The sequence below is a fragment of the Hyperoodon ampullatus genome, assembly GCF_949752795.1.
Source record: "Hyperoodon ampullatus genome assembly, chromosome: 5".
Taxonomy (NCBI): domain Eukaryota; kingdom Metazoa; phylum Chordata; class Mammalia; order Artiodactyla; family Ziphiidae; genus Hyperoodon; species Hyperoodon ampullatus.
The window spans coordinates 15,640,488-15,659,046 of NC_136918.1; the positions used below are offsets into that span (position 1 = coordinate 15,640,488).

At 40.9% G+C, this 18,559-nt stretch overlaps 1 protein-coding gene across 1 annotated transcript in view; it reads right to left on the reverse strand.

The window, feature by feature from the left end:
* WWTR1 (WW domain containing transcription regulator 1) overlaps positions 1 to 17,639 on the reverse strand; it is a 49,566-nt gene extending 31,927 nt beyond the window's left edge. The window contains exon 1 of the mRNA XM_079704452.1: positions 17,509 to 17,639. Within this exon, the coding sequence (XP_079560578.1) occupies positions 17,509 to 17,602 (94 nt within the window). The 5' untranslated portion in view covers positions 17,603 to 17,639. The remainder of the gene's footprint in view (positions 1 to 17,508) is intronic.
* Positions 17,640 to 18,559: the final 920 nt, after the last annotated feature.

The window sequence follows — 18,559 nt, forward strand, 5'->3', positions numbered from 1 at the left end:
CACTTCCAGTGCCCCCAAAACTGAACAGGTGGACCTTACGTTTTCCAGATGCCCCCAGCTGGTCTGGTTTTAGACTTGTAACCCAAGCTGCATTTACTTCACAAGAAACCCTGAATTTTTAGCACCAGCACACGATTTTCCTACTTGCTATCCTGTCTGCCCATCCAAACAGTAATCTAGTCAACGAAGCAGGGTGCAAGTACTCGGGCAACTCTGCTCTCTTAGGTATAAAGATGGAAATGCCTGTAACCTAGGTTTTTATGTTTTCCTAGCAAATGCATCATCTACAATGTATATTTTATTGGCATTTAAAGGATTTCAACATCAGTTTTCATGGTTTTGACAGATCCAGGACAAGCTAGAAAAAAAAAAAATCACATCTTCCTGGCATGTTCATTTATCTGGGTCCTTCTGCTGTAAAGAAACCATATTTCTTCTACCTAAAGCAGCACCAGAATGTGCTACTCAGATTCCATCTGATTTCTGGGATATCTCAAGATTTATCAAAAGTGGCCAGGAAGGAAGCACATCTATGAAGGCAGTGAATTTAGGCAAATAATGACCTAACTCGGAAAAAAGAGGAAATTGGGTGCTTCACTGTGCTGCTTCACAAAGTTATCTTTGTGTCTTTGAATTTAATTCCATGGCCTGGCAACAGCAGCAAAACCAAAACTTTTCTTGTTTTATTATCTTCAGACAATAGGTATACTTTTATCCCAGCAGGAAATGGAAACTCTGATTCATGCATTTATTTTCATTAGTCAGGAGAGAGTTTATTGCAGCTTTTTATTGGTTAGCTTTCCTGAATGATTTTAAAACTACTCCAGGTGCAAAGTGTGGCAACCCAAGCTCAATAACAGAATATGAATCCACAGCCGCGTTCCACAAGAAGCAAGAAGAAGTTGCCAGTGTGGGCTGCTGGTTCTTCATCTGTTTTCTTTTTATTATGTGCCATTTTAGTAAACATCTTTATTATTAAAAGAGCTCATACAACAGACACTCCAAGAGATAAGTCAAAGGATTTCAACGATTTATGAAAGAGAACATGTATTTTCAAATCAAACATGGAAAAATTATCAGCTTCACAAGGAATCATAGAAATGCAAATTAAAGAGCCATTCTTCAGCAATCAAATTAGCAGAAATAATACAGTAAGGTGATGTGGGTGTTTTGCATCCAGCCATGAATATTCAGGAAAAAAAACAAAACAAGAATTTAACCAGGGGTAGCAGGATTAAGAATGTGCTAAAATTATTTGTCAACTTTTGGGACTTTGTGCTTATTTATATGCATCTACCCCTAGATCTTATAGGATTTCTAGTGACGCCCAAAAGGCTAATTACCTTTGAAATGAAAATGTATCAAAATACTAATAGTGGTGGTGCTCGGATGGTAAGCCTATGGATGATTTTTTTCTTTCCAGTGTTCCAAGTTTCATTTAAATATTCACTCACCAAATATCTGCTGAGCCCCATGCAGGTGCAAGGCCCTGTTTCTAGGTGCTAGAGATACTGATGAACAAGACAGAAAGGCCCTGGCCCTTCAGGAGATTATAGTCTAGTGAGGAGACACAACAGCAAATATATAGTATAATTCTAACGATAAGGGCTTTGGACAAACAAATGCAGAACTATTTGAGACAGGCATTCCTTCTGTGCCTGAGGAGGTAATGTGTGATCTAAAAACATCTGGATGAAGTGCAGAAATCAGGGTGGAGGGCATACCAGGCTGAGGGAGAACAAGTGCAAAGGTCCTGAGGTGGGAAGGGGCCTGACCTGTAGGCTTGGAGTACTTGAGCAAAACAGGGTGGCCCATGTGGCTGAGGGGCACAGGGGGAGAGGCAGGGACCAGGGCCTATGGGACATCATGGCTGTGGTGAGCACTACAGTTACCTCTGCTCCAAAGTGATAGAAATCTCCTTCGGGCTACTGCTCGAACTACATGAGAAACTGCCAGAGTATTTCATACACTATGGTGAAATAAAAAATTCTGAAGAAATCAACAGATGGAGAAGTTAGGGATCTGTGTCTCTGGGCTGTTGTCTCTCAGCCCTGTGAGGTAGTTCAGAGTCATCTTTGGGCAAGAAAAGAATAAGCTCGAGCTTCCCTGGTGGCGCAGTGGTTGAGAGTCCGCCTGCCGATGCAGGGGACACGGGTTTGTGCCCCGGTCCGGGAGGATCCCACATGCCACGGAGTGGCTGGGCCCGTGAGCCATGGCCGCTGAGGCTGCATGTCCGGAGCCTGTGCTCCGCAACGGGAGAGGCCACAACAGTGAGAGGCCCGCGTACCACAAAAAAAAAAAAAAAAAAAGAAAGAAAAAGAAAAGAATAAGCTCTGCGGTGGAGGTAAGGAGAGGTAGGAACCAAAACACCTCTGCTCTTTAAACACTTTCAAAAGGAGATTCTGGTCCCAAGCCAAACAAAACAAAAACCTACGCCTCTAAATTTCATTTGTCAGGATGTGCCAAGGGGGCCCTGTTCTTAAAAACGGAAACGAAACAAAACACACACCAACAACAAAAAGCTACAACTCCGGATTTTCTAAATTGTATGCCTGAGTCCAGCTGGGTACGCGGGGTAGCCTTGCGGTCTGCAGCCGTTCCTGGCTGGTTCTCTGAGATGATGCCACCACCTAGGGTCAAGGAAGGGTAGAGAAAACCTCTCTCTAGAACTCCGGGTATTCACAGTTGGGAGACTTTTTGGGGACTGCTAGGTGGCAGTGTCTAGATCATTTATGGGGAATTAGCAGGAGAACTCCCCCTTTGTCCTCTGTACCTGGAAAAGCTTTGCTTCTCCTCCACACCAGGCAAGCCTTTCCCTGATGGATGCTTTGAATCCTGTAACTGAACATGTCTCGTCCTCCGAGCACGAGCCCCCCAAGTCTCAGAATCAAAACTGCAGGCACCTCTAGCAACCACATGAGGCCTGCAGTATGCATTTTTCTCCCTGGCTTTATTATTTTCTCAGCCACAATCTTCTATCCCAACTTAAGTCAATTATTTATATGTATACTTTTTTTTTTTTTTTTTTTTTTTGCCACATCACGCGGCATGTGGGATCTTAGTTCCCCAACCAGGGATCAAACCCACGCCCCGTGCACTGGAAGCGCAGAGTCAACCGCTGGCCCACCAGGGAAGTCCCTATATGTATACTTCTGAATTAAGTGTGCTGGAAGAGGCAAGAATAGAATCAATGGATGGAAGCATCACAGTTTCATTTCAAAGCTCTATCTCTCTATATACAGCTACACCAATATAGCATTTTTTAAATTTTATATTGGAGTATATTTGATTAACAACGTTGTATTAGTTTCAGGTGTACAGCAAAGTGAGTCAGTTATACATATACATGTATCTATTCTTTTTCAAATTCTTTTCCCATTTAGGTTGTTACATAATATTGAGCAGAGCTCCCTGTGCTATACAGTAGGCCCTGATCGGTGATCCATTTTAAATACAGCAGTGTGTCAATCCCAAACTCCTAATCTATCCCTCCCCCTACCCTGCCCCCCTAGTAACCATAAGTTCGTTCTCTAAGTCTGGGAGTCTGTTTCTACACCAATATAGTATTATTTATGAATTAAATAGTGGTCTGTGAAGCCTAAGTAAGCATGCTAGATATGGCATTTGCTCATCATCCAGAGGAAGGAAAAGAGTTTACATGACCTGAGGCCACATCTTACAGAGTCCTGGTGGACCAAAAAGTTTTTCCTCTTATTGCACTGTCTTTATGAACACACTCATGAGAGGAGCCAGCTGACCCAAGAAACTCCTCCCATATCACCCATTCTAGGACAAACTGACATCACATGCCTCCTGACAGGATGCAGGGAGAAGAATACAACATCACTTCTGCGGTACTCCTGCCCAAAATGTATAACCTAAATCTAAACCAGGAGGAAACACCAGACAAAGCCAAATTAAAATCAATCTTCAAAATAACTGGTCCGTACTCTTCAAAAATGTCAAGGTCCAGAAACACGAGGGCTGAGGAATCATTCTAGGTAAAAAGAGATTAGGGAGACAGGACAATTAAATGCAATGCATGACCTTCAATAGATCCTGGACCAGAAACCAAAAAGGCCATAAAGGACATTACTGTGGGGACTTTCCTGGTGGCGCAGTGGTTAAGACTCCACGCTCCCAATGCAGGGGGCCTGGGTTCGATCCCTGGTCTGGGAACTAGATCTCACATGCATGCCACAACTAAGGAGCCGGTGAGCTGCAACTAAGGAGCCCACCTGTTGCAACTAAGACCTGATGCAACCAAATAAATAAATAAATAAATATTTGTGGGGGGGAAGGACACTACTGTGGCAAATGAAATTTCAAATATTGACTGTGGATTAGACAACAGTATTGTACCAATGTTAAATTTCGTGATTTTCATACCATACAGGCATACCTCAGAGATACTGAGGGTTCGGTTCCAGACCACTACAAAAAAGCAAGGCATACAAATTTTTTGGTTTCACAGTGCATATAAAAGTTATGCTTATACTATACTGTAGGCTATTAAGTTTATTATATATATATACATATATATACACACACACATAGACAATATATATAATGCAATGGCACTGTGTCTAAAAAAAAGTACATACCTTAATTAAAAGGTACTTTATTGTTAAAAAATGCTAACCCTCATCTGAGCCTTTAGTGAGTCAATCTCTTTGCATTAGTAATCAAAGTACACTGATCACAGATCACGATAACAAATATAATAATAATGAAAATGTTTGAAATATTGCAAGAATTACCAAAATGTGACACAGAGACACAGAGTGAACAAATGCTGCTGGGAAAATGGTGCTGATAGATTTGTGTGATGCAAGGTTGCCACAAACCTTCAATTTGTAAAAAATTCAGTACCAGTGAAGCACAAAAGTGAAGCCCAGTTAATATGAGGTCTTCCTGTATTGTGCTTGAGTAAGAACACATCCTTTTAGAAAATATGATCTGAAGTATTTACAGGGAAAAGGGCATAACATCTCCAACTTAGTCCTGAAGAGTTCAGAAAAAATATATATATATATAATACATCTTCATACGGAAAAAGAGAGATAAGCAAATGAGGCAAATCATAAACAATTAACAAAGGCAAATCTGGGCAAAGGGTATGTGGGAGTGCCTTGTACTATATTTGAAACTCTTCTGTAAGTTTTAGATTATTTCAAAATAAAAGGTGACATATTACAGCAAAGAAAAGATTTCCCTAAACACACCCTAAACTCCCTGGAGATTGAAAATTCTCAGCCTGGCAGAGTCCAGACGAACCGTGTGGTATACGGGCCGATGTGCTGTGATGTTATTTCTCTTCGAGGAAACTGCTACTGCTCAGTGGTTTTGAGAACTGACTGGGGTTTGGAGGGAGAGAACCCTAATTGTAACAGGTGCTACATGATCCTGATACCTCACACTCACCATTTCTCCCAGCCTCGCCTCCTCCATCCCCGACCCCAACTGTTATTTGTGGACAAAAATACTTTTGGCTGCTGTTTCAGTAAACAAAGAGTGGTGCCCGCCATCAAGCCAGCAGCCGACCCCAGTGGTGAGTCCTGAGGAGCACTCAGGATGGAGAAAAAAAGGATGCTGGCCCTAGATAATCAACATGTAAATCAAAGGAATAATTTCAATGAGTCCAGACTCCTGCATCTTCCCATACATAGAAAAGCATTAAAATCATTAACTTGAGATGTCTGTTTTTTATGATTAGTAGTAATCTTTTGATGTGTGACTTTTTTTTTTTCTCAGCAAAAACTCCTATATATCACGGCACCTCCCTTACCTCTTCAGAACAGCCCCTCAGAGCTACCTGAGGGGCTGTCTCCTGGGCTACAGTCCTCAGTAAGGTCCCCGAATAAAACAATTCTCAGCTTTTAGGTTGTGCGACTTTTTTTCAGTCGACACATCACAAGAAAAAGAAAAAACTATGTGTGGTGATGGATGTTAATTAGATTTACTGTTGCGGAACCTCCCTGGCGGTCCAGTGGTTAAGACTCCGCGTTTCCAATGCAAGGGGTGCGGGTTCAATCCCTGGTAGGGGAACTAAGATCCCACATGCCGTGTGACATGGTCAAAAAAAAGGATTTATTGTCATGACTACTGTACAACATATACACATATCAAATCACTGTGCTGTACACCTGAAACTAATACAATGTTTATGTCAATTACATCTCAATTTTTTTTTAAAGAGAAAAAACATCTCATTTTTAAAAAATAGAGAGCCTGGAAAGACAGGACAAAGAGGTGCCCTACGGGACTGGTCTTTCAGAAGAAACAGCTCTGGAAAACTGTACCTAACAACAAGACGCTGAACTAAAGAATTACAAGTTTTCTTGGGTAGAACCTGAGCTCCAAGAGTTAGCTGACTATAAAGCTTGACGCCCCGGGATGAAAGGCCCTCACTTCCCAGGATCAGAGGTGAAGAAACTGTTCCATGTTGGCCTTCTCGATAAAAGGAAAACTGGACACGCTAAGAAGGGCAGAGTGGAGGCTGGAGAAGGAACTTCCCTTTGCAGCTGCCCTGAGCATTCATTTTGCTAGGATGGGATGATCCAATTCCATCTGGGGAGAAATGATAGTTCCATTCTAATTAATTCAGGCATTATGGCAACTGATAAGAGTGAAAATAGAATATTTTTCTTGATATTTAAAATGTAAGCTTTGAAGCAGCTATATGAAAGACTTGTGAGCCAGGACTAAATCAGCCACATTAATTTTTCTTTTTTTTTTTACTTTATTTTTTTTCCGTCTCTGCAAATATTTAACTCTTGGCAAAACTGAAAACTCACTCTTCACTGGTGCCTGAGAAATATAACACTGGAAAGGAAAAGGACGAAAATAATATGGAATGAAATGCATGACATGTACTGGGAAGCAAACTTCAAATGAAACTTCCATTTATGGCTTAGTCAAAAACATATGGAGATGCAAGCTGAAAACCAGAGCTAGTGGGAAAGCTAGGTGCCTGGCTAAAAATACACTTTTTGTGGCAACCTTAAATCATTTTTTTGTAAAAGAAAGTAGCAGCCCAAACAAATCCTCCCCAACACACACAGTGGACCTGCAGACAATTACTTACTTAGTTCAATGAAAGTAAACCAGGTCAAAATTGTACTTTTTGAAAGGAATTCTCATACTTTCCTAACAAATTAACATTCCGAAGAAACTGGAAAAAATGAGGAAATTAAGGAAGGCACAAAAATTTATGTACAAGAATATTTACTGCAATATCACTTATAATAATAAAAAATAGAACCAATCTATATGTCCCTCAATAAAAGAACTGGTTAAATAAATTATGGTAGAGTCACACAATGGCATACTGTACAGTCATTAACATGACGTAATGGTATATAGAAAGAAATATGCCCAAATCCATTCATAACTTAAATACATGTATAAACTAAACAATGAGAATCTAGCTTGTACCTATCAGAATTATAAAGACTAAAATGTTTGATAATGAACATTATTGGCCAGAGTAAGAATAATATTGGCCAGGGAGAAAGAAACACTTTAATACACTGTTGGCAGGAGTGTAAATTGGTATAACGTTTTTGGAGGGAAATGGAACATCTATTACAACTTTAAATGCACATAACCTTTGACCCAGGAATTCCACCTCTGCAAAATTATCCTATACATAAACAGCATACGGCACAAGGATTTACATACAGGGACGCACATTGTGGCATTGTTTAATAATAGCAAACAATCAGCAAAGAACCTAAATATCCAGCCTAGGGGACGGTTGAATAATTACGGTTCATCAGTAGAATGGAATATTATTTACTGCTAAAAGAGAATAAATACATCTATAAGTGCTAATTTAGGAAGCTCTCTAAGATATGTTAAGTTTTAAAAAGGCACATACATCCAACCACACGTATGTATGTAGAGTATTTCTGGAATACAGATGGGCCTCTGTATCTGCGGGTTCCACATCCACGGATGCAACCAACTGTGGATAGAAACTGAATCTGCAGAAGCGGAACCACGGATACGGACGGCAGACTGCACTGCGCCATTTTATGCAAGGGACTTGAGCATCCTCAGATTTTGGATTTTCCCCCGTGGTAACCAGGGGAAGAGGGAAGACTGTACTGAGGAAGCTGGTAGTAGTGGTTTCCCTGGGGAGAAGAGAAGGGCAGGGGGTCCTGGTGTGAAGGAGACTTACTTCTCTTGAATGTTCTTTAGGACTGTTTGAATATTTCACCACGTTTGTGTTACTTTTCCAATAAAAACAGCTAATCAAAAAATATCTATTGAAACAGAAAGATGCTCATGATACATTAAGTGAAAAAAGCAGGCTACAAAAAAGAACGTAGAGGATTCTCCAACCTCTTTTGTTTACATTTGTATTGAAAAAAGACAAATAGGAGACAATGTTAGTGTGATTTTGAATGGTCAGATTACAGTGTTTTTTATTTTCTCATTTTTTGCTGATCAGTATTGTCTACAATGACCAAGTAGTAATTATATAACATGGGAGGAAAATAACATTCTTGAATCTTGCTGCCTCAAATATGTTTTCGAATCTTAATTTTTCCTGCATTTTGTTTTTTTTAAAAAACCAGGGAGATGGCTGATCTTCCTCTCTTCAGTGCACTTAATGAGAAAAGACCATGAAGGCTTTTGTTTTCCTGGCTTCTCTTATGGTATTATTTTGCTGACTTCATCACAGAGAATTATCCAGAGTCAAGCGTGGCAGAACAGCTGTTCCTGACCACCAGCAACTGCAAAACACCCCGGGAATAAATTTAGACTTCCAGAAAGGAAGAAGAAATCAATCTTGCAGTTGATACAGGGTGGGAGAGGTGATGATCAGGTGGGGACAACATCACCAGGGGCCCCAAAGAGGAGATCAAAGAAAAGTGTCCAAATGTCACTCAACACTTACCAATTTGGAACAAGTGGCCGAATGACAAGCCATCCCAGAATCCCTCTGCCTAAAACTATAACTGGGCAACATTCTCTCCACAGCAAGGAAGTTCCTGGGGACAAACTACTGGAAGTCAGCCAGCAGATAGTACTAAAACTGTCCCAATTATTTTTAAAACTCTCGAAACAGAGGCCCGCAACTTAGTGAAGAGATTAGACTCCATTAAAAATAAATAAGTAAATGAAGGTCGTGCCCACAAAGAAGGGACTAAGGAAAAGCTTGACCTGACCTTTACCTCTTTCCTAAGAGACTCTGTGCTTCTTTGGGGTATGGGGTGCCCCTCCAGAATTTTTCAGGGCTTTAAGCTTGCAGAGGCCTGATTCTTTGGTCAGCTCTCAGCTAGCAAAGTTCAAGATGGGCTTATACACTGACCCTATGAATTTAGACAAGCACACTTCAATAATCTAGATGCCAAACTGCAACGTCTCCCCTAGTTTTTGAAGTTTACTTGGTATGACTGGGGTCTGGAAAGTGGCTTCAGCATTCATATACCCAAAGCTCATGTGTGCACTGACACCAAGTGCCAAAGTGACAAATGCCAATGTCACCATAAATGTCTATTTCAGGCAAAAATCACAGTTAAAAGTTGGTGAAATAAGTCAGACAGAGAAAGATAAATATTATATGTTATCACTTATACGTGGAATCTACAAAATAAAACAAATGAATGTATATAACAAAACAGAAACAGGACTCGCAGATACAGAGAACAAACAGTGGGGAGAGGGAAGCGGGTACGGGCAAGATAGGGGTAGGGGATTAAAAAGTACAAACGACTATGTATACAATATATAAGCAACAAAGATGTACTGTACAACACAGGGAATAGAGCCAATATTTTAAAATAACTATAAATGGAGTATAATCTTTAAAAATTGTGAATAACTATGTTGTACACCTGAAACTTAGACAATATTATACATCAACTACACCTCAATTTAAAAAAAAGAAGTTGGTGAGCACACTCGGCGTTCTTTTCAGGTAACTCAAGTTAAAGACTGGATCTCTGAGTGTGTTTTTGCCAGTTGTTCTGATGGCAGTTTCCAATCTCTGTGCTAAGGCACAGAGTTCCATGGTTGTTCCTGCCCTTGGCTGGTGACCAGAGGTATCTGAGCACTTGAAAACAGGGCCCATTCCTAGACTCCACCCTACATGGTCTGAGACAGGATTTCGCAGGGGTGGGGTCTAGGCAGTATTTCTCCCAGCAGCTGCCCGTGACTGTTCTTTGGGGAGCAATCAGGCTCCAACTGGACTCTGAAGATGTATGTGTAACAAATGTCCCAAGGAATCTGACCTGTGCTAGACCTGGGCCTCCACTTGAAGAGACACGGATCTTAGAGACCAGGGAGTGACTTGTTTGCCACAGGTAGACTCGGCTGCAGAAGCTTTACGATTCATGGTTCTGTCTCTATTGCACACCGGGGTCTAGAGCCTTCTTCCCTACACCCCATCCTCCTCTCCCACCATAAAAAGCTCAAGACACCAACCAAATGGTTCTTCTTTTTTTTTTTTTCTTTTGGCTATTATAAAATGAATATCACCATATTACAGAGAAAATTAAGGGGATCACCCCCAATTCAAAAGCCTTACTATAATCACTATGAACATCTAAAAGTACATAATTGATTTACTCAATACATTTATTCTACTAAGTGGTGCACCTGTGATGCACTTGGCCATGGGCTAGAAATACACAGGTGGAGCGCATTGTCTTGTGGGAAAAGAAAATCTAAACAAAGTCTTTTTTAAAAGACAAAATTATAATCATAGTATAAACAATTTTGCCTGCTTTAGCAAATCAGACTGATACAATAAAGTTTTCCATGTGCCATATAGTCCTATAACTATTATTAGTTACAAATATATTTATTTTCATATTGCAGGCATTTAATGGGGGGGAAGCATCTTTGTGTACAGTTTTCCAAAGTGTTCATCTAGCAACTACTTGGGAATTTTACCTTGGGGGATATTTTCTTTGGAAAATTTTGGCATCAAACATTTTTCATGGCTCTTAAAACTTCTTATCAAAGAGGAGATTTGCTACCTAAATTTCTAAATTTTGTGTAATAAAATCTATAAGTCTTCATCATGTAATCTTAATGCATATGCAGATGAACGAATACTGATATAGATGAGAGATTCAAGAAAACACAAGGTTCATTTCTTTATCGACTATTACGTACCACTTTATTGCACAAGAAGAATTGAATCAGTTGACTTAATTATTTGTGTTTGGTCCCCATTTCACATAATCTTTAAAAACCTTAAAAGGTAGGAACTGTAATGAATCTCCTTTAGGAAACGCTGAAGAGTGGTCTTCAATAATGCCGACAGACTAAATTCTGACAATTGATGGATTCCTCCAAATCTCTCTAAGAAAATAATATTGATTTTCTACAGCATTTAGAAAACTGCTCTCTCATTTTTTAATCAAGAAAAAACAAAAAACATTGTAACCAGAACCTCTTCCCCTTTCCCTGTGCCCACCAGTCTTCCTTCCCTTCCGTAAAGACCCACTTCCCACCACAGCACTCTTACCAGCGCCCCATCACCGCCACCCTCCCCCTTAAGGGTGGAGGTTTTTCAGTTGTCTTTGGGTTTGTGTGTGTATGTGCTTGTGTGCGTTAGGCTAATTCATGCTGCGGAAACCGCAAAGTTCAAAAAGTAGTGAGAACATCAGAACTGGAAAAATCACAGTAGCCAGATGTGTCTGCCATAAACTCATGACATAAATTTGATTAGAAGAAAACTACTGGAAAAAGACAAAAATAAGATAGCCTAGGTATAAATCTAACTTTCAGCAAACTTTCAGGATACCTCTCTACATGCTTTCAGCAACACTAGGCTGCGGTGTCCCTTAGCTATTTTATTTGCTTTTGATAAAATGTCTTCAAGTGCCTTTGTACACTTCCTAGAGGGACAAAGGAGCCAACTTTGCAAACTGAGCAGAGACTAGATTTTCCATCTTGTCTTGAAAAGCATACCCTGCAAAAAAAAAAAAAAGAAAGCAAGCAAGAAAACCACACATGTGTTTACAATTTGAAATACAGATCAAGATAGACCTGGAGGACAGACTCTGGCCTGGTGGATGGCACATCTTCAAAGGGGGAGTGTGTGATATTTTAAAAATTCCTATAGCATTAAAAATACACTCTGGCTGCACTTTACCAGTGGTTTCTGAACTGGCTAGGGCTGGCAGTCTGGTGAAGTTGTTATACAGTCTTTATTTTTCCTGTCCTGTCTGGGAGGATACTGGCACCCCAGGTCAGGGCCTCCTTCCAACAAGGAGGTCCATCAATGTGTGACAGGAGGCCAGCACACCATGGTTGATGATCACTAGGGTTATCACCAAAAAAGGCAAAACTGCCTGTCACTTTCTCTCTGCAAAGACATTTTAAAATACGGGGAGATTTTAAGTTACTGTACGAGTTCAGTCCTCGTGTGCTGAGAGATAGGAAGACCTTGACACCATCACACTTGCAGAGGGAGAAGGTTCTTCATATGGGGCTCGAAGGGAACCGGCCCTTCCCAAACTGCCTCTGCTCATGAACGAGCCCGGGCTCCAGCGTGTTTCTCACAGTCGCTGCCTGGGGTTCAAGATTAGTTTCGCAACGTGTAAGCAAAAGTGTCCAAAAGATCAAAGCTGCAGGAACTGAGGGTGGCTTTTCCTGAGGGAGAAGGAAGAGGATGGCTTTCTATCGCACACACCACAGGCTCTTCCTCTGGCTACACGGGCCAGAAAAGTGAGGAAAAAACAGGCTACTAGCTCATAATAATTGTTACAGCAACATATTTATTGGGGAGCTTTCTCTATGCCAGGTACCAAGGCATGGAATATCTAAATACTCAAAACTTTTATGGGGAAGAGCCTATCATTATCACCATATTACAGATAAGGAAAAGGAGACTCAGGTTAGATAACAAACGACACTAGTAAATGTCTAACCCAAGAGAAACTCAGTTCTGACTCCAAGTCTTCCCATTAACCACTACACAAAGAGGTCCCTGCCCTCCACATCACCCGCATTACCGCCCTAACAACCTAACTGGTTTCCTTAGCAGGTTCCATTTGCCCCGAGCCCATTGTTTTATATATTATAATATGGCCTGTGTAGAGTCCTTTTTTTTTTCCTGTTTGTTTCATTTTTCCCCCCTCCTTCAATAAAATTTAGTGGCTATTAAAAGTAATTAATCATACCAACAACCCACTTAAAAGATAGGAGATCCTCCCTGGTTTGTGTCATGAAAAAAAATCAACTTTCACACATATAGTAGTTTCCCCCCTTCACCGTGTTACATAACAGTGAGGATTTCAAACAAGTGGTCAGCCCCCAAGTGATATGGCCTCCACCCAGTGGTAATCTCTCCTCTTCGCTATCTAAAGTTCTCCAAAGCCTTCCTTTCTTCTTCCATTCACTGGGTATCTCTGGGGACTCAGACGCAAAGGGGACCAATCTGCTCAAACAGAATCAAATTGGATAAAACCTGACAGACAGCCTGATTTGGTAAATACAAAAACAAAAATTTCAGTTAAAAATCACACCAAGCTGGAGAGGGCTATTTGAAATAACCCCTTGAGAGTCTGTTTCGTTTTACTTCAGCATTTGAAAAGAGAGTGAGTTTAGATACACAGCCAATCTGCCATCCTACCAAGAGACAGATGCCTTTTCACCGGATTCTGAGGCAGCCTGACAAAAGTATGCTCACAAAGTCACTCACAAAATGACTTTCACAAAGTCACTCACTCCAGGATGCCTTTGAGTGATGGATCTCTTCTCTCCCAATTAAAATATGGGTTGCCTTACAACCCACATTTCAGGAATAGAGCTACTGAAAAAATAAGATATCCACTGACAAGAAGTTTCTGGGCAGGGGGGACTGAAACATTTCCACCAGGGGGCGCTATCCTCACTGAAAGTAAAAAATACAGAGTTCCTAATTTAAAGCGCTTTGCACACTAACCAGCCTAAAATAAATATTTTTTTGAGAGCTTTTAAGATGAACAATGAAATTGTCTTCAAATCTAACATTCTATAGTTAAGTAAAACATAAAACTTTGCTTTCCACAAAGAACAATGATGACATAACATTTCATTACGTGCCAGGCATGGATCTGTGCACTTTACTTATAAACTTATACAACCTCCTCACACTATAAATATAATCCTCATTTTACATATGGAGAAACTGAGGCACAATTAAGTGACTTAACAGTCACCAATAGGCAGAGCTGAGATTCAAAGTCTGACAGTCCGACTCCCAAGTCCATCACTAACACACAGAAAAACACGGAATCACAATATAAGGAGATTTATTGCTGAATGTGTTTTGCTATGTCACTGATTATATCATAGTTCCAGAAATACATAAAATTAGCTTGTTACTAATTCTATCACCTGACAGTAATGTGCATTGCATTTTGACATCATTTTCACTTGTACATAAATACCTATCAGTGAAGGGGACACATCACTTAAGTTCACTTTATTTGTCAGATGTATGCCATTGAAAAGACCAAAATTCTAGATTTAAGAAGAAGTGGGAGGAGGAGAAGGATCTTCTCTGGTTAAAAGGTAAAAAGAAAAAAAATGCAGTTGATGTAAAACCGACATAGAAGTTTTGAATCATATTCCAAATACTGACTTTATATATATATGTTTACATATATATGCTAATGTATGACGTAGGTATAATATATGTAAACACAGATGTACACCTATTATTTCTAAAATAATGAAAATAAAATACCACATACTAAACCTCAAAAGAAAAAAAGTAGAAAGATCTGCTCTTTCTATTTTTAAAGGTTGATAATTAAGAGTATAAACTACAGGCAGAGCTATAGCTTAAAATAAAATACTCTGAGTAAATCATTTATTATTAGGACCATATTGTGACTCTCTAAATTACCCCCAGTCTTTGGAGCTTACTTTGCATTCCCCGTTATATTTCAAAACTTGGGACACATCTGTGATTCTCGAGAGGCTAGCAACACATTTTGTAATGGGCAAATATTCAAATATTATTGGAAAAACCCCAGAATGTGTGTCTTGAGAAATTTACTGCCCCGATTTATTAGAAATCTGGAAAAAGGTATTTTATTCAGCCACAGGTAAACTAGTTTCAGACATTCAGATTACAATTTCTTTAGATAAACTTTACCAGCAATGGGGCTTTTAGTGCGTGGGGGGATGGGGAGGGCAGACTCACATGTGCCTTCAGTATTAAGCTTTTAGCATTCAAGGTCCTTCAAATTTAGTCCACTTCCTACTCGTTGTGCAATTTTGTAAAATTAAGGAAAGTACATGAAAGAGCACAAACAAGGATCTTCACTCTGATACTGGGTGCACTAACAACACACTAAACCCAAATACCCATCAGATGGAGGCTAGTTAAATAATTATAGCATATCAACATGTTGGACTACTGGGCAATTAAAAAAAAAATGAGGCAGCTTTGTGTATACGGATATAGAAGTAGGAAAAAAGCAAGGTGCAGGATGGGAGGGAGACGCAAGAGGGAGGGCATATGGGGATATATGTATACATATAGCTGATTCACTTTGTTATACAGCAGAAACTAACACACCATTGTAAAGCAATTATACTCCAATAAAGATGTTAATAAATAAATAAATATATATATTATGAGCAAAAAACAAAAAAAGGCAAGGTGTAGAACAGTGGGTATAACGTGCTAGCAATTTATGTGAAGAAACATACATGTAACTGGAAACTCTGATTGACTCCAGGCAACATACAAGGGACTGAGGCATGGGTATCAGAGGAAGACTTACTTTTTGAACACCCCTTTGAAAAAAGTGTTTGACGTTTTTTAAGCAGGTCCATGAAAGATCCTTTCCAATTATAATCGATTATAAAGTTAACATGAATAATTTAATAATCAGCTTTTAGAACTCTTAATAAAAATTAAATGGCTAAAGAAACCCTAGTCTAATGCTACCTAAAAATTAAATAAATTAATAAAAATTAAATGGCTAAAGAAACGAGTCTAATGCTACCTAACTTGTGGTTTCTTTGCTACACTCGCATCTGCTTTCTACTCGAGCTCTTATATACTGGGGACAAGTGACTCACGGGAAGCTTTGGTTTACCACTGCTCGTAGAAGCAGTGGCACCATTTTCCTTGATCTACGCTTTAGATACGAAACACAACAGAGGTTGTTCTGAGTCGTTTGCTTTTTGTATATACTTTACATCTGCAAGCTTTAAAATGGTAGATCCAGACTTCCTGGAAGAAGGGACAATATATTTACTTGAATATACTGACTCAGGTCTCCTTGAGTCCACACTCACCATGGCTAAGCCACAGTTATAAAGGAAGGGTGTCCAGGAAACTGCTTCCATTTTTATCCTGTTCATTCCTGAAAATCCAACAGGAGATTCTTTTCATTCTCTAAAATTCTGTTCTGTGTATAAAGCAGTATCTGGATATCTGATCTTCAATGGAAACATTACCTGAAAATGGCACCATCTTTTTAAAAACTTCAAAGTTGGCCCTCTTATGTTTAGCCTTTGTGGGTGGGAGAGAATGACTAACAACAAAAGCTGATTGGTTCTGCTGCAGGAGTGTGTTCATTCACATCTGATTCTCTCCAGTGGGCAGAATTGTATTTCTTCTGAAGTAAAGGCAATTAGCAGAAACGAATCTCAAGTTTAAAATCACACTTATTCAAATGAAGTGAAATGTGAGCCGTCCTATCCTAGGGCAGGTGTGGGGAGAAGCCACCTGCAGATTACGTAAGGGTTGAATGCATTCCCCAACCTCAGTTCCAACTCTGGCTCTACTAGCCCACACGCTCGGACTTGGGAACGTTTCTGCATCTATAAAATGGGAATACTGTCACTTCTTGTAGGGTTGTTGTGAGGATTGAATGAGATAAGGCAAGAAAACACCTAGTCTGGTGTTAATCACACATTGTTGGGGGGCGGGGCGGAGCAAAGAGATTTGAGGCCAGAACTGTACACTCTGGCAGTCTTCAGGGACCAGATTCACAGAAAGGGGCTAAGGGCCCTTCTTGCCTTGGTCTGGATGAAGACAGGAGGCCTAAGTGAGTTTTCAAAGAGCTTCAATAAATGCAACTGGAGGGGATGCTGGAGCTGTAGTGTAAACCCTGGTAGCAGTGTCATGAACTGTGTAGCCAAGAGGCCAAGAAAAGAAAGCAAGGGCATGGGCTTCCCTGGTGGCGCAGTGGTTGAGAGTCCGCCTGCCGATGCAGGGGACGTGGGTTCGTGCCCCGGTCCGGGAGGATCCCACATGCCGCGGAGTGTATAGGCCCATGAGCCATGGCCGCTGAGCCTGCACGTCCAGAGCCTGTGCTCCGCCACGGGAGAGGCCACAACAGTGAGAGGCCCATGTACAGCAAAAAAAAAAAAAAAAAAAAAAGAAGGCAAGGGCAGTGAAAGGGTAATGCAGCCGAGAGGGAGGAGAAGATACTGTCTGGGCGCGTGAGTAGGCACTGAGGCAACCAGAGCTGCTTCTGAGCTCTAGAGGCCCTCGGTTGAATGCTTGTTTATCCAGCTCCGGTCAAAGCTTACCGAGATTCGGCTGAGACACGGCCATGGACCTCTGGGGCGCTGGTGTGGAAGTGGCAGCTGGGTGGAGGTTCATATGATTCAGGGGCTGATTCATCGCCTTCCTAGGGTCTTGCCATGTGGTGATTTTTTCTATGTGACTAAAAGAAGGAAAACAATTATCTCTTTCATTGTTAGCGTTATCAGTATCATCATCACCAGTCACAACACAACAGTTAAATGATGCTGGCTCTTCTTCCCTTAGGATCTGCTTATACGAGGTTGACACATTGTTTGTTTTCAGCCAAGGTCAGGCTTGCCCACTTACCCTCCATTCAAGTTGGGCCACGTTGGGGATTTTGCAGGGGACTCTCTGAACATAAGTCCATGACTTAGCTGACCAGCTGCCCCTATGTGCAAACACCCTCTTAAGGATTTTCTGCCTTTCCAGGGATGGACAAGCCCCAGCGTTCCTCCCCACGGCCCAAGGAGCCTACGTTCTCCAACGCCCTGTGCTCACTGCCATCCAAGCACTGGGATACCCCAGTGCAAACTCCTCTCCCAAAGCTGGACCCTGCGCTCCTGCCCGCCAGCCCTCCCACACTCTCCCAGCTCATGTAACTGACATAATGAGGATGGCTCCACCTGTCCTCAGCCAAAGACAGGGACCTTGAAACCAAACTCATAAACATCACATTGCTGAGCTCTTACAAAGGGTAAGACACTGTGAGGTCCACATAGGTCATACATAAAACCCCAAGAAGTTTATGTTCTACCATGCAAGGTACCAACTGTGTAGCTGGAGAACAGGGTAGGAAATAAGTGTAGGAAGTGCCAGATTATGGAGAAACCCAGATACTGAGGCATAAAGGTTTCTGAGGGAGGAGACGTGATTAGCCTTTTGGTCATATACAGTTTCCAGGGTTTGTTATTACAACTTAATCTCAGAGAAACTAGCATGACATCAGCTTCTACCCAGACTTTCCAATGTGTCCTTAGAAAGATGGATGGGGGACTTCCCTGGTGGTCCAGTGGTTACGACTCTGCGCTTCCACTGCAGGGGGCACGGGTTCGA